General features: G+C 55.2%; 1 protein-coding gene across 1 annotated transcript in view; it reads left to right on the plus strand.

The window, feature by feature from the left end:
• Positions 1-1066: 1066 nt before the first annotated feature.
• Positions 1067-21232, plus strand: part of FBXO41 (F-box protein 41) — a 37632-nt gene continuing 17466 nt past the window's right edge. The window contains exons 1-7 of the mRNA XM_034772894.1: positions 1067-1863; positions 9834-10044; positions 10919-10998; positions 13705-14060; positions 16588-16829; positions 17655-17770; positions 19127-19279. Of these exons, the coding sequence (XP_034628785.1) occupies positions 1133-1863; positions 9834-10044; positions 10919-10998; positions 13705-14060; positions 16588-16829; positions 17655-17770; positions 19127-19279 (1889 nt within the window). The 5' untranslated portion in view covers positions 1067-1132. The remainder of the gene's footprint in view (positions 1864-9833; positions 10045-10918; positions 10999-13704; positions 14061-16587; positions 16830-17654; positions 17771-19126; positions 19280-21232) is intronic.

The raw sequence follows: 21232 nt of genomic DNA on the forward strand, positions 1-21232 counted from the left end.
CTCAGTCTTGGCCCACAACAGCTGTACCACCTTGTGTGCGGGTTTTGTGCTGAGGGACAGAGATTACTTTATGAAAGCCCTTCTCTTGGGCCCTCCATTGCAGATCTCCGGAGATTTCGATTTGTTGGTGCCTGGTGGTCGTCCCTGGATCACCTTCGGTCAAATTCATCCTTGGCGTTGAATCTGATGGAGGCAGAGACCACCCTGAGACAGCACACACACACACACCCCGGGCACTGTTGTCACAGGCATTCAATCTTTCTCTTCTCCACCATTTGTTCCTCTTCTGAGTCTCACGTGCATGGGAGCGGGATGTTGGCCTCATGGGTTCTAGCGACTACATCTGAACCTGCTGTCTTTGCCTTCTGTAAGTGGCATCGCAGCCACCCAATGGGGTCGGCGCAAGGGAGGGGTTTGATGCCCAGGGACGGGGAGCAAACGTTTGGCTGGCTGAACTCGAGGGCAGAAGGGGCTATTGCGGTCAGCTAGTCTGACCTCCTGCAGGCCAGAGAACAATTCCCGGTTTGACTAGAGCAAATCTTCTCGAAAAGCATCTCAAGCAAACATTCACAGACAGAGCGGGGCTTTAAAACCTCCAGCCTGGCGGGGACGGGGCTGTCTCTTTACACATTGTGGGCAAAGCCACCCAGGAGAGGAGCTGGGGAAGGAGAGAGATCCCGAGGCAAGGGAATAGGAAGGACAGGTGTTTGCCGGGGAGAGGACAGGGGAGGGGAGAGCTAAGGGGTCCTGGGGGAAGGGAGGGGAACAAGAAGTGGTAGCTGTGGTGGTGAAGGAGAAGGGTTGTGGGGGGAGTGATTGGGGGAAGGGATGGGGAAAGCACTGCCCATGAACCGCTGATGTTGTTTTTCTCTTTCAGTGCCTGGTGCCGGCGTCGCCCAATGGTGCAGGGACTTCCCTCAGGCTCACCACCTGCCCGCTCGCCACATCTGCCTCTTGGCCCTTAACTGGAAATGCCCTTAAGGAGCCAGCACCCCGCCCCACGGTGCCCTCTTCCCCCCAGCGCCGGCACCCCTCCCTGTGCCCCCGCCGCCCCCTGGCCTGCACCATGACAGGGGCCCTGCTTGCTTCCTGCGGAGGGGTGCGCAGCAGGTTGAGTGGCTCTGGCTGAGGGATGGCCTCTCTGGACCTGCCCTACCGCTGTCCACGCTGCGGGGAACACAAGCGTTTCCGGAGCCTCTCCTCGCTGCGGGCCCACCTGGAGTACAACCACACCTATGAGACCCTCTACATCCTCTCCAAGACCAACAGCATCTGTGATGCCACCGTCTTCCCCTTGGCGTCCGATGCCACCCTGCTGACCCCGGCCGCCCGCCGGGACATCTTCGAGAGCACCTCCTTCCAGGGCAAGGAGCAGCGCTTTGCCTGCGACCTCATCTCGGCCGACGAGCTGGAGCCCGTCTCCTCCTCTGCGTCCCGCTACGTGCACGAGATCGAGATCCCGCTGACCGAGATCTTCACCCGCAAGGCCATGAGCTCGGCCACCACCCCTCCCGCTGCCGCCGCCGCTGCCGCTGCAGTGGACGCCGCCTATGAGGAAGGCCTGACCCGCCTGAAGATCCGGGCCTTCGAGAAGCTGGAGGTGGACAAGCGGCTGGAGAAGCTGACGGAAGAGGTGGAGCAGAAGATCGCCTCGCAGGTGGGCCGGTTGCAGGTGGAGCTGGACCGGAAAAGCTCAGAGCTGGAGAAGGCCAAGCAGGAGAGTGTGAGGCTGAGCCGGGAGAAGCAGGAGCTGGAGGACCGGGCGACGGAGCTCTCCCGCCAGGTCGACGTCAGCGTGGAGATGCTGGCTTCCCTCAAGCAGGACCTGGTGCAGAAGGAGCAGGAGCTGACCCGCAAACAACAGTGAGTTTCTGCCCCATCTTCCTTGCAGGGGGAGGTATGCGTGTGCTCCCTTGCACACACTAACGTGCTTCCGTGTGTTCTCATGTTTCCGCAGCAGTGAACATGTCTCTGTGCTCCTGTGTGATTCTGTGTGTGCATGTTTCCACTTTCAGGGTGCGTGTGTGTGTGTGTGTGTGTGTGTGTGTGTGTGATTGTCACAGAAATACAGGCCAGCTCCTCGGCTGCTGTCCATCAGCACTGCCCTATTGACAATAAGCGGTGCCATCGAGGAATGTAGGACTTGCCATACTAGACCTTCTGGATCTAGATTGGCTTTACCAAGCTTAATGCTTTTGTACCCCTTCCAGACTGTTACCATTAACTGTTATAACTGGGGCTACTTTGTCAGCCATGTAAATGTCCATTCCTCGTTTTAAGCCCGCTGAGGCTCTGACGCTCGGACATGAGAGATGCAAAGGACCGAAGAGATCGTCCAACCCATACCTCACAGCCAATGCAGGGTTAGTCCATTACAGGAGCTTGTCTAGTGTTCAGTCCACTCTAGTTTTAAAATGTCCCAAGCGATGTGGCTTCCGCTCTTTTGAGGCTATTTGACAGCTTGATCCATCTCCCTGCCAAGCAGGACTTCCTTGATTGAAGCCTTCCTATTTTCCTCCCATAACTCCAGTCATTAGCCCTCACATCTTCTTCCCCTTCTGGGTGTTTCAAGCCTTGCAAGTCCTGGGCTATCTGGTCATTGCTTAGCCACACTAGATCTGTTTCCTCTCTTCCCTTTAGTCAGTCCTTCCAGCCTCATGATGGTTTTTGTTGCACTTCTCTGAACTCCCCCCCCCGGTTTGGGCACCATGATGCCCACCATGCAATACAATGTTCCAGAGGTGGTCACAGCGCCCCCTGCAGCGAAGAAGTATTCCCTCTGCTAGGTGGGAAATGTGTTTTATTTCTTGTGAATAATGTAGAAGAAAATTAAATGTGGAGGGATACATACCAGGGAGGGAGAAGAGCCATTTCAGCTAAAGGAGAGTGGTGGGCACAAGACCAAATGGGAATTAATTAGCCACGAGTAGGTCAAGGCTGGAAATCAGAAAAGTGTTTCTAGCCATCAGAGGAGGGCGGTTCTGGAACAGACCCCCAATAGGAGCAGGCAGTGGGGGGAACCTAAGGAGGGTTAAGACGGAGCTTGGTAAGTTCCTGAATGGGATGATGTGACGGCGTTGCCTGGAAAAACATGGACTGGACTTGATGGCCCAGGAGACCCCGTCCAGTCCTACATTTTTCTGAAACATATTTGGTGGCACCGAAACGTCGGTGGAAAAACAGTGGGCATTTCAGAGAAAAAGGGATTCGCTTTTGCTTTTCAGTTGTCAGAATCTGAAAGGTTTGCCGTGAAAACCTGAAAAAACATTGCCGACGCTAGACGTTTTCCTGCGCTATGTCCAGTTCTTCCGAAAGGCAGTTTTCATTGAATGCTGGCAAAAGATTTCCAACTAGCTGTCATGACATCCCTGTGCTGAAACGAGATGTCTCTGTGCATAGAGCCAAGGGAGTCCACCATTTGGGTTGGTGTTGCTGTACTGCATCACAAACTCAGGTCTGTTCTGCATAGTTGCTTTCCAGATTTCACCCTCCTAACAAAGATCTGCCCTTGGGATTATTTCCCCCCAGATGTCTTCCCTTGTATTTTCGGTCCATGTCTCCAGCTTCTCCAGGGGCCAGATCTCAGCTTGTGTAAATCAAAGTAACTTAATTGACTTGAGAGGAGCTACCGTGATTTACACGAGCTGAGGACTTAACCTGGTAGGTCCTTTTGTGTTCATTCTTGGTCCTTACGGATGTCACAATGCCTCTCATTTAGGATCCTCTGTGGATTTAACTAATGTGACATCTACTCTCTCTTCCATATCATGAATGGAGATGTCAAATAAGATGGGACATCAGCCACGACTCCTACCCTACTCTCACATCCCGCCCTTCATCTGCTACACTGCCATGTATCATTACCCTTTGTTTATGGCCTTCTGGCCAATTTTCCATCCATGCAACAGTGTTCAGATCCCTGCCAGCTTAAATTAATTTCTCAAGTAAGATTTCACAAGCCAAGGTATAAAATGTTTGACTAAAATCCCAGTACGTTACATCGGCTGCATTCCCATCCTCTGATAAATTTGTAATCCTATAAAAAAAAAAAAGCCAATCAAGGTTGTTGGACTTGATTTATTCCTTGTAACTTCTCAATGCTGCTTATGGCTCACCGTCTGTTTATCCTGCGTACTTGGGATCTGTTTTTACTGTGGTTATTTGTCAATCATTTCACCAGGGACGGCTCCAGGCACCAGCTTGTCAAGCAGGTGCTTGAGGCGGCCTCTCCGGAGAGGGGCGGCACGTCCAGCTATTCGGTGACAATTCGGCGGACAGTCCCTCACTCCGTCTCGGAGCAAAGGACCTCCCACCGAATTGCCGCCGCAGATCGTGATCGTGGCTTTTTTTTTTTTTTTTTGGCTGCTTAGGGCGGCCAAAACCCTGGAGCCGGCCCTGCGTTTCACTAAGGATAAATGTGGATAGATGAGGCAGTAATCGTTAAGGTCTCTCTTCTTCCACTGTTTGAATATCAACGCTGCATTTGATTTTCCCGTCTTCTGGTCCCAGTCACCCAGGATTCCCCCCCAGTACTTGTCAGCAGTGTAGTGAGCTCCTCAGTTAATTCCCCAAGATGCATGGCAGCTGGGCCAGAAGTTACTGTATGGGCCCATTTTCCAAATATTTCCTGACCTGATTAATATCAATGTTCTTCCCAATTGCTCCTACTTCGTTTTTGGGAACGACGCATTTACAAAAAGGGTTCAACATCTTAGCCAGTTTCAGGTCATTCATTTCAACCTCCTCCTCATTTATCAGTGGCTCCGGGTTCTCCCTAGCCCTTGTTTCTCCCTGACATGGTTGTGAATGGCCTTGAGACTCCCATTAACCCCTTTGGCTAGACTTAACCTATTTCACTATTTTCTCTGCCAACTGCTCTGTGTGTGCTTGCCAGCCGTGGCCCCCCCCCCCCCCCCACACACACACTTTTGTTCCACTTACACTGCGGGCGCACTGTGAATGCATTTTTAACCTCAGATCTTCAATCCATTCCCACATGAAGAGTTCATTGGTTCTTTGCCTAGTTCTTTTTCGGAGACTCTGCAGGCTCTTTGGGCCAGGGAACCTCTTTCTCTGATGTTTGTACCGCACCTGGCACAAAGGGGTCCTGTTCTTTGATTTGGTGGGAAGAAAAATAATACTAATTAATAATCACCTGATGCATCTTAATTATGACAGCCCTGCTCCCTCTTCCTCCCATCCCCTTTGACTCTCCCCTATTCCACCCCATCAACCCCCAAATACAAACCTGTGGGACTCTGGCCTTATCCTTAGACTGTAAGTTTTTGGGGACAGAGACCATCTTTTTGGTCTGTGTTTGTACAGCACCTCACACCATTGGGTCCCATTACTGGGGCTCATAGGCACTACCGTAATACACCTGCCTAATAGCAATAAAATATACAGCACCTAGCACAATGAACCAGGACCCCATTACTAGGGCGCCTAGGCACTACCGTAATACACCTGCCGAATAGCAATAAAAATGTACAGCACCTAGCACAATGAACCAGGACCCCATTACTAGGGCTCCTAGGCACTACCGTGATACACCTGCCGAATAGCAATAAAAACGTACAGCACCTAGCACAATGAACCAGGACCCCATTACTGGGGCTCCTAGGTGCTATTGCAGAGTAAACGATAAATAACACCACTAATAATCCTGGCGCGTGTGGCCAGCCCTCACTGCTCACCGTGGCCCTGTTTCTGCACATCTAAGGAGTCCCATTAAGTCCAGGGGGGTTACTCACCTGTGTAGCGTCACTCCAATGCATCCAGTCAAGCTCCAGTCTGAGCTTCAGGCTCCTCTCCAGAGTCCCTCGGATGTTGTAGCGGGATGACTCCAGGCAGGTATTTATTCGGAGGGGAACAAAAACCAGTTTTGCTAAAGGGGGTGCGAGTGTCTTTACATGCTGTATTTCTGCCGGTGCATTTCCTATGACAAAAAGCTCCCGTCACAGGCGAGTTTTTCCAGGGTTCTGCAGTGCGGCGGGTGGGTGGCAGGTGTGTGTATTACAGTGATCTATGCACACAGCGGTAATTGTGTTGGATACTGAGATGAAGCTGGTCTGTTTCTGGGCTTTGGGATTTTATTGTAAATTTCCGTTCAAACGCCGAGGCTGATTCCCAGTCTCCCTCCCGGGGGCCGTCCTCTGGAGCACGTCCATCCGGCCGTGAGACGCAGTCGTGGCGAGACGCTATTAGCGGCGCGACGCAATGATGTGCCGCTGCTTGGGTTGCGGCATGCGTCACAATACACTTGCGTGGGGCTGTGTGACGAGCTGCACGTCGGGGCAGGGAGCACTTTGCTGCTAGCAGAGAGAGACGGAGCTGCCCTCCGCGGGTGGAGGCTTCTTCCTGGCTGATGTCCTGGAGCAGGCGTCACCGTGTGGCCACTCAACACTGAGTCCCCAAACCCTATAACGATCCATGATCGTAGCGCGTAGGAGCTAGGCACCGGACAAGCACCGAACTAAGAGCCAGCCTCTGCCCCAGCACTCGCGTTTTGCCAGGCGCACCCTGCCTTAAGCCAAACACCCCCCAGCCTGGCATCTGGCTCGGAGAGACCCCGTCGGGCAGGCACTGAGCCTCTGTGCTCCCTTTGCAGCAGGGCTGCTGCTGGGTGTGGAAGATTCGGAGGCTGTCCCAGAGCTGCGGCGCAGCTCAAAGGAACAAGCCCCAAAGGGAGGTGACGTGGATACTAAAGGGCACGGGGAGGCTGGTGGGGCTATGAGAACATATACCATTGCTCAGTTCCCGTCTGTGCTTAGTTAATTTAAAAGGGCATTTGCAAAGAGATGGGCTCTCCGCCCTCCTTTAATATAAATACACGGGATAGTCAGAGCCCCAGACACGACAGCTTCCCAGCAGTACCAAGGGATAGTGCTGTGGGTACAACACAGCCAGGCTGGCCCCACTCTGGGGTAGAGAGCGTGGCTTGGCTCCCCTCGGAACCGGACTGAGACTGACTCAATTCAGAGGCCACCCGCGATTGTTGGGCACTGCTGATCTAGGCCGGATTTGACCCAGTGACCCAGCCTGGAAATGCCCTGTCGCTTTTCACAAACCCTCTGACCCGTCCAGCCCTAATGTGCAAACAGCGCTGCGGTCTTCTTCCAGTCATAACCCCAAAGCCTGGTCATGACTCCAGTGGTCGCTGTAGTGTGCGAGGGGCTGTTGCTGCAGGAGATCGCACTGGGTGGGTGGGTGTGGATGCAATAAGTGACTCCGACGGTAGCATTTTTATAAACTGGCATCTCCAGAGTTCCTCTGCTCCAGCTGCTGTTTTCATCCTCTACCTGACGCCAGAATTTCCTGCCAGGGCTAGCGCGGTGGGTGTCGGAGACGGGCTTGGCTCCCGCAGGGTTGTGACGTTAGTGGTGGCACCATGCTGCCGGAGTAGCTGAGGCCCAGACGATCCAAGCCCCGACTCTGTTTATTGGCGAGTGAGGGACGCCGCTAGCCAGGGTCCGAAGTGCAGGGGGGGCAGGATCAGGCCCGTAGGGGGGTCTTAGGCAGAATCTGTGCACTGCTTTCCCCATTGCCCTGGCCTCACCTGCGAGGGGTGAAGTGACCCCCATGATTCCTGTGGCTCTGCTATTAAACGGAGCGGGAGCCAGAGTTGCTTCAGTGAGAAGTAGCAGGTCTTGTTTTCCGAGCCCTCTGTTCCAGCCAAGTGCCTCTGGTGGACAGAAGTGACCGATCTGATGCTGAATGTCCTCCATGTCAGCTCCTTCCCAACACAGCCGATCTGGCTAGAGAAGTCTCCTGGCTCTGCCCCCTTCCGGTTGAGGCCCCGTCCCGCCCCGCTCAGGACCCCGGCCCTGCATACCAGTAAATCCTTTACGTTATTTTCACCCCTGGCTGAGATGATCCCGCCCGAGAAATCCAGTCTGCCAGGAGCTCTGTATCCCAGCTCCGTTACAGATCTCCTGAGTGAGCTAGCGGCTACCAGGATACCTGCATCTAACTGAGACTTGGTGGGCAAGTAATTTCACCACTTTGTACCTTGGTCTTCCCTTCCCTAAAGCAGGGCTTGTAATATTTCATCTAAATGCATCAGAAGGTAAATAGCCTGACGGCACCTCTTCCCTCAGTGATAAACCCTGCAGAGGGATGGTTACGGTCACTGGCAGGGCAGAGTTGGTCCCAGGTTAAGATTCCGGGGTTCACGTGCACCTCGTGTTCCCTGCCTGTCGGAACCTGGCACAGAAGATAAAGCTGGCCAGTATCTTCCTGGTGCCCCGGGCCCGGCAGGGCCAGCCTGTGGGAGGATGAATGGGTCTGTGGATGAGGGGAAAGCAGTGGATGTGTTATTCCTTGACTTTAGCAAAGCTTTTGATACTGTCTCCCACAGTATTCTTGCCGCCAAGTTTAAAAAGTATGGGCTGGATGAATGAACTATAAGGTGGATAGAAAACTGGCTAGATCATTGGGCTCAACGGGTAGTGATCAATGGCTCCATGTCTAGTTGGCAGCCGGTTTCAAGTGGAGTGCCCTAAGGGTCGGTCCTGGGGCCGGTTTTGTTCAATATCTTCATTAATGATCTGGAGGATGGCGTGGACTGCACTCTCAGCAAGTTTGCAGATGACACTAAACTAGGAGGAGTGGTAGATATGCTGGAAGGTAGGGACAGGATACAGAGGGACCTAGACAAATTAGAGGATTGGGCTAAAAGAAGCCTGATGAGGTTCAACAAGGACAAGTGCAGAGTCCTGCACTTAGGACGGAAGAATCCCATGCACTGTTACAGACTAGGGACCGAGTGGCTAGGAAGCAGTTCTGCAGAAAAGGACCTAGGGGTTACGGTGGACGAGAAGCTGGATATGAGTCAACAGTGTGCCCTTGTTGCCAAGAAGGCTAATGGCATTTTGGGCTGTATAAGTAGGGGCATTGCCAGCAGATCGAGGGACATGATAGTTCCCCTCTATTCGACATTGGTGAGGCCTCACCTGGAGTACTGTGTCCAGTTTTGGGCCTCACACTACAAGAAGGATGTGGAAAAATTGGAAAGAGTCCAGCGGAGGGCAACAAATGATTAGGGGGCTGGAGCACATGAGTTATGAGGAGAGGCTGAGGGAACTGGGATTATTTAGTCTGCAGAAGAGAAGAATGAGGGGGGATTTGATAGCTGCTTTCAACTACCTGAAAGGGGGTTCCAAAGAGGATGGATCTAGACTGTTCTCAGTGGTACCAGATGACAGAACAAGGAGTAATGGTCTCAAGTTACAGTGGGGGAGGTTTAGATTGGATATTAGGAAAAACTTTTTCACTAGGAGCGTGGTGAAGCACTGGAATGGGTTACCTAGGGAGGTGGTGGAATCTCCTTCCTTAGAGGTTTTTAAGGTCAGGCTTGACAAAGCCCTGGCTGGGATGATTTAGTTGGGATGATTTAGTTGGGATTAGGTCCTGCTTTGAGCAGGGGGTTGGACTAGATGACCTCCTGAGGTCCCTTCCAACCCTGATATTCTATGATTCTATGAACTGGTGCAGGGCATGTGGGGCAAAGCTTGAAGGGGATCAGGGTGGGAGGAGGTTGGGTGGGGTGGGTTATATGATGCGGTGGGCCAAGGGACAGGGTTGGGGTGGGGTTATGGGTAATGGGATGAGGCTGATGGAGGGTGGGAGGCAGCAGGGGCTTGGCATCTCTGGAAATCAGACCACTAACCTTTGTGCCTCAGTTTCCTGGTCGTTCCAACAGGGCTGGTGATACTCCCCTGGTTCCCAGAGCTTTGCGAGCTGCCGTGTGGCGGAGGGCGGCGGGATCCACCGGGGGAAGGACGGCCTGACTACGTTTTCACCTCTGCCTCTCGCTGTCTCCCCTGCACCAGGGAGGTCGTCCAGATAGACCAGTTCCTCAAGGAGACGGCGGCCCGCGAGGCCAACGCCAAGGTGCGTCTGCAGCAGTTCATCGAGGAGCTCCTGGACCGGGCCGACCGGGCGGAGAAGCAGCTCCAGATTATAAGCAGCAGTTGCAGCACCACCCCCAACGGCAGCCTGGGACGGTGCAGCGTGCCCGGCTCCAAGGGCGCCAGCAGACCGGTATCTCCCCTTAGCGTCGGGCCGATTGTGTCTGTTGCTTGCCATGCTCTATGGGAAGCCACCTTCCTCCCTGGGTGCTTTTGCCAGCCTTATCGCTCCCATCTGTGCGATTGTGTAGTAAGGGCTGCTTGTATTGCAAGCTAAGCAACATTGAGTGGGATTGATGGTTGGATGGGAGACCACCGTGGAAAATGTTGTTCTGGGACTGGCGGGTGGTGGTGGTTCATGAGAGGCCACTGATTCAGTACTGAGCCACTGTCCCATCGCTACTTGAGGAGACTGGCGCAGTGGACTAGTTGACCTCTTGAGGTCCCTTCCATCCCAACGTATCTACTATTAAAAGCTCCCCTAGTGCTCTTGCTAGAGCAGGGCTGTTAGCCCCAGGCTCTGCCCACAATTTCTAACCTAGGGGAACAATCTTCAATGTTAAGAAAAAAAAAAAGTGGATTTTGGGGAGGGGCCAATTTGCTCGTCAATCCCCCTTTCTGTGTAGTGCTCTTGGGGCACAATAGCATGCACAGTCCACCCCAGAAGTGGCCACATTTCAAGGGCAAGTTAAGCCCAGCCTGTAAAGTGCAAGGCGCTGTATAAATGGGAGGTTTTGTTGGTCTCATCCTGCATCTTTGGACTGGGGAGCAGAGTCCAAGGTGGGTGGGGAGTTGTGCCGGGGCTGGAACCGACCCTGTTGGCCCATATGGCACAGCTGGCCAAGGAGCTATTACACCAGTGTCAGCTCTCAGTGCCTGGCATGTCCACACGCAGTCAGTCAGGTTATCCCCTGGGGGAGGCTTTAGCCAACTGGCTTTTCCCTCATTGAATGAGTCTGAAAGGCTTTCAGTGTCTGGTCTCCTTTTCTTCCTTCCTTTCGTCCCAGAGGGACAGGCACGCCGGCCCCGGGGCAGCTGCCCACAGCTCCTATGTGGAGTCCAATCAGAGATCGTCCTCTAGCACTGGGTAAGCAATCTCCATACACCTTGGCCTTGTCTTTTGCCCAGCGTCCTTTTCCCATAGGGGAGCCTTTCCCAGCATGAAACAGGGCTGGGCCTGGATCAGTGCCTATGTCGTCCATGTACGTGCGCCCACACAGCATGGGCAACTCCTGGCTCATATCCTCTCCACAGACGGGGGCTGGCTGAGTGGGTTTTGCTGGTGGTCCCTAGGGCGTGGAAGAAGCCTGTGGTTCCTTTCCAGTGGAATTCTCTGCCGGCGGCTGGCAAATGCCCACCCAGAAACTGTCTTCTGCGACAGCCTGAAATTCTGCTTCTTTGCATGTGCTGAGCCTTCCCAGGTTCACAGCCAGTCGGAGTAGCATGAAGGATGGCGTTTTTTTTCCTTTTGATCTGCCTTTCCTTTTCTTTCAAACTTGGACCTGGGTGGCTGCAGGTCTGCCCGGTCCTTTGGAGGGTGGGGGGGAATGTCACAGCTGGACGTGTCTGTATAACTGATCTCAAGCTGTTTGCCATGTTGAGTTGTAGAAATGCTTTGAAGTCAGAGATCTGAAGGAACCGGGATAGGTGGGTGGGTTGATTCTTCTCCTCTCTCCCTGTGATCTTGTGGGAAGCACCAAGGTGTAAGAATGGGCTGCAGAAATCTTTACTAGAACAGGACAGGGACGTTTTGACATCCGGCCTCCTTTGATAGTGTGTTTCCAAGCAGTTAAGGTGCATTTGACCCAGACGTGAGGCTGAAGTTGCATCTGAATCACGGTGGTGTCTCTGAAAGGTTTAATGGAACGGTATAGCTGGAAGAACGGACTTTTCCGCCCAAGCCCCAGCTGGGGCTGGTCTCTGAGATCTGCGCTTTCAGCTCTATTAAGCGGGTGACCCCAGGTACCAGCAGGAGAGGCGGTTCCCATTGTCTCGGGTGTCGGGAATGAGAGAGAGACAACAGGACACTCAGTTCACTGGCTCTCGCTCTAGGACTGACTGTCCGCTCAGATCTTTTTAAATGCAGTGGATTCCGCTCATTACCGATCCCTCGGTTGCCAGCAGAAAGTTGCCGTTATCTGACGGCTGCCAATGAGTGAAGGCAGATTTATGAGGCTGCAGCCAGGGAGGGAAGTGCTGGGCTGTGCCATCCCTGGCTGCTGCCCTGCCAACCTGTATCCAGGCAGGGCAGCAATGGGGGCTGCAGCCCAGAGGCCTGGGCTTTCTAGAGGAAGCAGGGGAGCTCGGGACCCCACAGAGCTGTCCGGGAACCCCTCCCTGGGGGTCACGGCTCAGCACGTCCCAGCATTTCCTTCCCTGGGTGCAGCCTCGTGGCAGAGTGCAGGGAGAGATATGCAGCTCTAGCACCCAGGCTGCAGCAGCCTCTCTCCCCGCTACTGCCTTGCCCACAGCCTCCCCTCACAGCCCCTTAACTCCTGTGCAGTCCTGTGCGCAGGCAGGTTTGCGGGGCTGCAGCCCCGGAGGAAGCTCCAGGACATGCTGAGCACCGGCCGCAGGCAAGTAAGGCACATCCCAGCACTCCTTTCACCGGCTGCAGCCTTGCAAGCCTGCCTGCCGGTGGGACCTTTCTTCCACAAAGTGCTGCTAGTAAGTGCATGCCGCTAGCCGAATCCCAGGAACTTTAAAGTCACTGGGATGGGACTGGTTCCCTGCAGAATGTTGTTGTTAACCGGGAGTTGTCCATATTCGGGTTGCTATTAAGCAGAACCTAATGTATATTAAAATAGCTGGCAGTGCATCTTTTTGCCATACGGAGGTAGATTCCTCCCTAACGTAACTCTCTTGATTTAGTGGCATTACCCCAGAGATGGGTTTGGCCCACTCACTCTTTGTAAGCATGGGAGCGTTAAGGGGAGTTGAGCCCTTTATCCTAGACTAGGTATCCCCCTCAAATTCCCTGGAGCTACAGTATGGACTGGCCAGGTGCTCGCTTTCTCCTCGTTGCCTGTCCTGCAAATGGCTGATTTCTGGGAAGTGCTGTCTAGAGCCCACCGCCGCCCTCTCTGGCTCTGTCTGCACTGTGACCACAGGGCGTGACAGCCGTTTGTGTAGATGGAGCCTGGCTAGTCCAGCTACTGGCCGCAGCCTTTAGCACGGGTGAGTCCCACCAGGAACTACCCAGGGTTCCAGGTGGCCCATGCTGAAGCGCGGGTTGCCCTGGCTTCCCTGCTCCAGGAGCCAGGCTAGGGAGATGAAAACTGAGCCGCACTCACGCCCTGTGATCACAGTGTAGACATGCCCTATGGGGCAGGGAACTAGAGGAACCAAATGCAGCACAACCTCTGTTTTAATGAAGTCCCAGTTAAACCAGGTTCATGCCTCCCAGGCTGGCCCCGAGCCTGACTTCTCTCCAGCTAATCGGCTGGCCTCTTCACCACCTGCTGCAAAGGGCCGGCTGCCTTGTAGGCCTGGGGGCCCCCCAGTGCCAGGTGGGGGAATGTCAGGCGGCTTTAGGCAAACTGTCCTAGAAACTCAGGGAAGTTGCAGGCTGGGAGCATCTGATGGGACACTGCTAGCCCTGCCCGCTCCAGATGAGCTATCCCCTAGCCACGTCTTCGCCAGCGAGATACAGAGACCCCTCCAGGTGCCTGAAATAAACGGGGCTCTTCTGTAAGCAGGACTTTGGGGTTTGGGGTGCGCGGCCACCCCACCATCCCTGGAGCTCTGGATCCAGTTCCCCACCGCACCCCCTCATGGCTGCATATCCCCGCAGGGCCTCCAGCCGGGTGAAGGCCGTCTCCCAGAGCTCGGGCTGCTACGAGAGCGATGGCGCCGAGCTGTACCAGCCGGAGGAGAACGCCGACGGGCACCCCTACCACGGCGGGCAGAGCCGGGGCGTGGACGGCGGCTTCGAGCGGCCTGCGGCGGCCCGCAGCTCGGGCCTCCGGAGGCAGGCCATCCAGAACTGGCACCGCAGGCCGTACCGCAACAGCACCGAGGGGGAGGAGGGGGACGTCTCGGACGTGGGCTCCAGGACGACCGAGTCGGAGGCCGAGGTGTGGGAACAGGACCCCCGGATCCCACCGGAGGCGAACCTGGCGAGGCCCCTCAACAGCTGCAGGCTGATGGGTGAGTCTCCATCCCGGTGGTGAGGGGAACCCCATTGCCCGGACATAGGGGCGACCCTGACCCACAGTTGGCTGGGAAACCCCGGCAGTGGTGGTGACAGTTCAGTAAGTGGTGCTCTTCCCTCTGAACCCTGCACCTCCAGCCTGATGAAGGATTGGGGGTACTGGTGCCTGGGGGAGATGGAAAACCGAGCTCCGAAGTAATGCACATTAAGCTACTCAATGGATTGTACCTGCTCTTGTAACGGACCTGAGCACCATTGCGGGCAGCTCAGTGAAAACCTCTGCTTGACGTGCCGCTGCAGCCAAAAATCACAACCAAGACCATGGGATGAAGCAGGAGTGGGGTGGAGAATAACACGGAAAATATTCCAATGCCTTTCTCCAAATCAATGGGGCGGCCTCATCTGGAGACTGGGTGCAGGGCTGGGCGCTCCACTTCACACCAGAGATTGCAGAATTGGAGGGGGTCAGAGAAGGGTGACCAGAACGATCAAGGGCCTGGAAAAATATGGGACTGTTACTTGAGAAAGATGACGAATAGGAGGAGACTGGATAAAAGTCTATAAAATGATCCCTGCCCTCGAGAAGGGAGATTGGGCTGTACATGGTCTCCGGCTGAGGCCGCCCCATGGATTGATAGAAAGTCAAGAATTTAGCAAATTGCAAAGAGGGATATGGCTAGTGGGAATGTCCAGACCTTGCATAACTAATGATAAAAACACTGGAAGAGATATTAGACCTCCTGCTTCAGGGCTATTAGAGACCAGGACAAGACCTTTCTTGGGGCAGATTATCTCACATCTGCTACGTTGGGTTCTTACGCCTTCCTCTAAAGCAGCTGGAGGCGGTGACTGTTGGAGACCGTGATCTAGATGGACCCTGGGCTGGATCCAGGCCAGCAATGCCAATATTCCTACCCCTTTGTGGTTGTTAAAGGTCCCCTGGCGCTTTCCATAAAAACGACACGAATCCCCATAATTACGTTCTGCCTCCTTCCGTTCCCCCTGCAGCTTCCGCAAGACACAGCGCTCTTCTTCACCTCTTCACAGACCAGAAGGGTCCGTCCCCATCATCTAGTCTGACCTCCTGCCTAACACAGGATGTCCCAGACTATAGTGGCATGCCGCTAAGCAGCTGCTGTGCTCCGCCCCAGAACTAGCTGCACGTCGGGGCTGAGTGACGTGATTTAGAGAGCGTGGGCAGGAGTCTCCCGGATGAGAGAGGCCCTCTCAGGGAATGTGAGGTGTTAGCATTGTAAATCAGAGCCCTGGCTTTTTCAACCCCATTCTGCCAGGGAGGTGAACTCGGTTACCATGGCGATGGAGCAGCTAAAACACTACAAGCCGGGGCATCAGGAATGTTTTTTCTTGCACATCCAAAGTGTGTTAGGGGACGATTGAGGGGGGTCCAGGCCATCAGAGCTAACGCTGGGACACGAGGCCGGATTCAGAGCCCGTGTAAGCAGTTGCCACTCCGTTTAGGCCACTGGAGTTGCGATTGATTACACCAGGTCTACGAAATGGCCCGGGGTCTCCCCTCAGTGGGAGATGTGCTTGGCACAGTACCCGCACTAGCCAGGCCCTCTCTGCCAGGGACGAGGAGGATGGGCCGGGGGGTCGATAAAAGCAGAGGACGCATTTCATGGCTTCACCCCAGATCTAAACCCCAGCCCGGTTCGCTCGCGGCTTGAGTGAGATGAGTTGCGGGGGGAAGGGGTCATACTTCGGCTCCGGGTCTGCGCTGCAAGAACTGCCCGCACCTTTGCCCCCCCGGCACGTTGGTTGCAACCCGGGGTGAGCCTGGAAAACGAACTAGCCTCTCGCTGTGGGAGGAGCCGCCCCTGGCTGAGGTTGAGGCCCATGGTGGGGCAGGGTGGGGGCCAGCTGGCATACCCTACTGCTTTCATGGAGGGACAGAAGTGGACTCCTGGTTCCATTCCTTGGGCAGGATAGGGCCGACTGGAATTCCGGACTCCTGGGTTCCTTTCCTGGGGGGGTGGGGAGCTGACTGGGATTCAGGACTCCTGGTTCCATTTGTGGGGAGGTTGCTGAGGTTCAGGACTCCTGGGTTCTATTCCTGAGAAGGGGGTGGGGCTGGCACTCAGGACTCCTTGATTCCATTCATGGTGGGGAGGGGACAGACTGGGATTCAGGACTCCTGGGTTCCATTCCCAGGGTGGTGGGAGGCTGGGATTCAGGACTCCTGGGTTCCGTTGTTCTCTTTGACCTTCGGCAAGTCACTGCACCACTCCGTGCCTCAGTTTCCCCCTTGTTCAAATGGGGATAGCGATACAGACCAAACTGCCAGGACATCTGTTGTTGTTTATAAAATATTCCGGGATCCCCAGAGGGAAGGTGCTAGAAGAGGGTGAAGGGATATTATTTTGAACGCACGCTGAGGCACAGGGAGCTGTTAAACACCTGGGAAAACTTTATCCACAAACTCCACCCCTGCCCTGCAGCCGCTCTCCTGTATTGTCCCCCACTCCCCACACAATGCCCCCGCTGATGGTGTTTGTCACACAGCCAGGTCTGAGGGGGGCGGCGGGAAGGCCATCCGGCCCGAGAGAGGCAGCCCGTCCCGCTCCAACGAGGTGATCAGCCCGGAGATCCTCAAGATGCGAGCTGCTCTCTTCTGCATCTTCACCTACCTCGACACCAAGACCCTGCTGAAGGCTGCCGAGGTCTGCAAGGACTGGAAATTCGTGGCGCGCCACCCTGCCGTGTGGACCCGGGTGCTGCTGGAGAACGCCAGGGTGTCATCGAAGGTAAAGGGCCAGCCAGCCATGGGGCTCCAGCCAGCCATGGGGCTCCAGCCAGGCCCCACAGGGAACTTTCCGGGGCAGAGCCGGGCCCACAGAAACATCAGAGAGGGCAGCAGTGCAGGGCCCATTTCTTAGGGGCTAACGCAGCCCCGCCCTTCCTTTCTGAGCCCCGGTTTTCTGTCGAAATCGGGATGGATATTTTTTAATACATGAAAACCGGGTTTTTCCCATAGCTGAAACGTTTTCATTTACCAAACAAACCCTTTGGTTGGTGTGTGTGCAGCGATGTAGCTGTACATGTGTGTTTTCCTCTGGGCCTGTCTCCAAGGTCTGTGATGGCAGCTGTGTGTGTGTGTTGGTGCATGTTGTTTGGGGCTGCTATCTCCAAGGTCTTCAGTGACAGCTGAGAGCATGTGCACCTCTCCCTCTATGGATACGGCCACGCTGCAAAGAAAAACCCACAGCACCGAGTCTCAGAGCCTGGGGCTGCGGGGTTAAAAACAGCAGGGTAGACGTTCCGGCTTGGGCTGAATCTTCCCCCTTCGACAGGTTTCAGAGCCCAGGCTCCGGCCCGACCGGGAATGTCTACGCTGCTATTTTTAGCCTTGCAACCGGAACGTTGGGACTTGGTGCCACAGGGGACCAGGTGTTTGTTTGCAGCGTAGACACACCCTGTGCATGAGCGCGTGTGTGCGAGTGGTGCTCTGGCCCCACCATCCCCACCCAGGGGCAGGGGGAGAGGCTGGTGCTGTCTCTCCTGGTTGCAGGTTCTCCTGTCCCGGTGCGTGTCTCTTTCTCACCGGGGGTGGGTCTGGCTTCCCCCTGCAGTTCCTGGGCATGCTGTCGCAATGGTGCACCCAGACGCACTCCCTCACACTGCAGAACCTCAAGCCACGGCTGAGAGGGAAGAAGGAGAGCAAGGAGGAGTACATGAAAAGCACCCGGTGAGTCCCCACGAGACGCTCCCCTTTCCACCTCCGTAGCCAATCCATCCGTTTCCATAAGGAGCTCATTTGCCAACACGGGCAGCGTCGCTGACCTTTTAATCCCCGGGTCTCTGTTGTCCCATAGAGACATCACTGCTGCGGTAGCTCTGGCTTGTCCATTTAATGCTCCACTGGAAGAATGTTAATAAGCTTCCAAGCTACAAGGGCTCCTGCCCTGAAGAGACCCCCAGTTATCAGTGCTTTGATTCCTGTCCCTGGGATTGCTTAGTGCTGGTGGATCTCAGCCTCTTCCATACCAGAGCCCCCATTCCCATCCCAGTACCTCTGCGGAACCCTTGGGAACCCCTTCTCATTGACTGGTACAGAACAGGCAGGGTGGCCCCCAGCCACGGTTGAGAACCCCTCCTTTAGTGCTTTGGTCGCTATCAGAAATGCAGTCCCTACTCATCCAAAATACTAGTGTCCCCCCACTGTTAATACTCCATTGCCGGGCAGGACTGAAACTCCTGCTGGCAGGAGCTGGGGATGTTTGCTATGGTATTTGTCTGAACAAAGCTGGGCTTGAAGGGCACAGAGCCGGCCGGGGATGGGCTGGGATGGTGGAGGCAGGACTGGGGGACAGGTTTGATGGAGGGTCGGTAAAGGCCAGTCTTAGATCCGTGTAGCGGAGGTCAATGAGACCTCGGTGGTGTTTGTCTGCAGCCTGGGTGAGGGTGCTAGTGACCTGCCTCCAGGACGTCTTGGGATGGGAGAAGAGGAGTGGGAAAGGCGAGGATGGAGGAGAAACAGCCTGCAATGAGGCAGGGGAAGGAAGAAGGAGCAAATCTATCACCCATACTAATCCAGGGTGCTTGAGACCCTTCCTGTGGGGTCTGGATCTGCCTTTGGTATTGCACGAGTCTGGGTCAGGCAGACAGGGCGAGGGAGGGGGAACACCCGCGTACGTTGCCTGGCCTGGGCCCCCGCCACCCGAACCAAATGTGACGAGCAAGGCTGAGAAAGAGGAGGTGGCCTTCATCGCAGCATGGCTGCACTGACGGGTGGGAGCGAACTATGTCGTCTAGGCCTGGATCCTCAAAGGTACTTCAGCAGCTAATTTCCATTGAAATCCCTGGTCTCTAGTCCATGCCCCTGGCCAGGGCAGGGCTGCTCCTTGTGGCTTTTTCTCAGTCCCGGGTGAAGTGTCCCAAGGAACGGGGCTCCACCTTTCCTCCCAGCAGCTGCTCTCTGGCCTGGCCACTGGACTTTCCGGGCTACGTTTCCCACGTTGCCCTTTGAGAGCAGGGGTAGCAGTGAGCGCTGCCGCTGCTGAGTTCTCTCTCTCCCCCTTCCCCGCTGGTTCCGTCTCCTCAGGGGCTGCCTCGAAGCTGGGCTGGAGTCCTTGCTGAAGGCCACGGGCGGGAACTTGCTCATCCTGCGGATTTCACACTGCCCCAACATCCTGACAGATCGCTCCCTCTGGCTGGCCAGCTGCTACTGCCGGGCGCTTCAAGCCGTCACCTATCGGTACGTGCACGAGTCCTGGGCCCGCCGGACCTCGCCGTGGGGCACGCGCTGGAGGGAGGCGGGCTGCCTGCTGCTCAGAGCATCTCGCTGAGCCGTGGCTTGGGACTCGGCGGCTTAGTCCTCAGGCTTCTGCTTGGTGTCTGCCCTGCTGCTCTTATGCAGAAGGGGGTTGAGGTAGCCAGGAGCTGGGAAGAGCTGAGCCTGCCCAGACCCACGTGGAATCCAGTCGGTGCTCCTGAGGCGTCCAGAATCCCCAGCACTAGGCCCAATCTGTGGGACCTTCTCCTGGGTGACTGGGTCAGACTGGGCCCCCTGCCCTGATACACAGACCCCCAGCCCTAGACATCTGGGGATGCAAACTACCCTACCCTGTGCTGGTCAGTGGCAGGCGGCTCTAGTGCCCTGGATTAGCTGGCACTCGCCCCCTTTGCAGCCCCACCTCTCCAAGCTGGGCCGTCTGTTAGTTGCCCTCCAAATCTTGTTCCTCTCTCAAGTGCCGGGTGCTTCCTGGTGCAGCAGACAATGAGCTTCTGAAGAGACTCTGCGGGGGAGTTGTGAGCTGAGGGTTTCGTGGTATCGGGGATGTCTGGCTCTGGCCAGTATGAGAGACAGGGATGGCATTCTAGGTCCTTCCTACTGTAGGCGTGCTGTCTAGTGCCAGACCGACAGACCGAGGCTTCCCGGCCTCTTTATCCGCAGTGTGGACAATTGCAGGACACTGCCCTACCCATGTACGCATTGTCGCTGACCTGGGGAGAGCCCTGGGAGGGTGGACATGGTGTCACCCAGGCCTGCTTGATATGGTGCTCTGTTCCCCCTCTAGTGGCACCTAGACCATCTAGAGATTCATAGAATCATAGAATATCAGGGTTGGAAGGGACCTCAGGAGGTCATCTAGTCCAACCCCCTGCTCAAAGCAGGACCAATCCCCAACTAAATCATCCCAGCCAGGGCTTTGTCAAGCCTGACCTTAAAAACCTCTAAGGAAGGAGATTCCACCACCTCCCTAGGTAACCCATTCCAGTGCTTCACCACCCTCCTAGTGAAAAAGTTTTTCCTAATATCCAACCTAAACCTCCCCCATTGCAACTTGAGACCATTGCTCCTTGTTCTGTCATCTGCCACCACTGAGAACAGTCTAGATCCATCCTCTTTGGAACCCCCTTTCAGATAGTTTAAAGCTGCTATCAAATCCCCCCTCACTCTTCTCTTCTACAGACTAAACAATCCCAGTTCCCTCAGCCTCTCCTTGTAAGTCATGTGCTCCAGACCCCTGATCATTTTTGTTGTCCTCCGCTGGACTCTTTCCAATTTTTCCACATCCTTCTTGTAGTGTGGGACCCAAAACTGGACACACTACTCCAGATGAGGCCTCACCAATGTCGAATAAAGGGGAATGATCACATCCCTCGTTCTGCTGGCAATGCTCCTACTTACACAGCCCAAAATGTGGCTAGCCCTCTTTGCAACAAGGGCACACTGTTGACTCATATCTAGCTTCTCATCCACTGTAACCCCTGGGTCCTTTTCTGCAGAACTGCTGCCTTTCAGGGCTACTAGCCACTTGGTCCCTAGTCTGTAGCAGTGCATTAATGAGTCTGCTATAGCCTTAGCTAAGAGCCATCTGGCTTTTAGCTCATGCAGTAGAGGCTCATACACTAAGCTTCAGAGGTCCCGGGTTCGATCCCACCCACTGCCGAGCGGGGTCTGTTGGCATTACACTAGCCCAGGGGTCAGCAACCTACGGCACGTGTGCCAAACACGGCACACGAGCCGATTTTGAATGGCACGTGGCTGCCTGCCACGGTTCCGACCCCCAGCTGCACCCACCCCCCTGCCCACCACTCTCCCCTGCTAGGGCAGGAGGCAGAAGCTTCGTCCTGCAGCAGCCAAGCTCCCCACTTCCCCCAGCCATGGTGCAGCCTGCTTTCCTGCCCCTCCTCCTCTCCTTCC

Source organism: Trachemys scripta, chromosome 5, assembly GCF_013100865.1.
Source record: "Trachemys scripta elegans isolate TJP31775 chromosome 5, CAS_Tse_1.0, whole genome shotgun sequence".
NCBI lineage: Eukaryota > Metazoa > Chordata > Testudines > Emydidae > Trachemys > Trachemys scripta.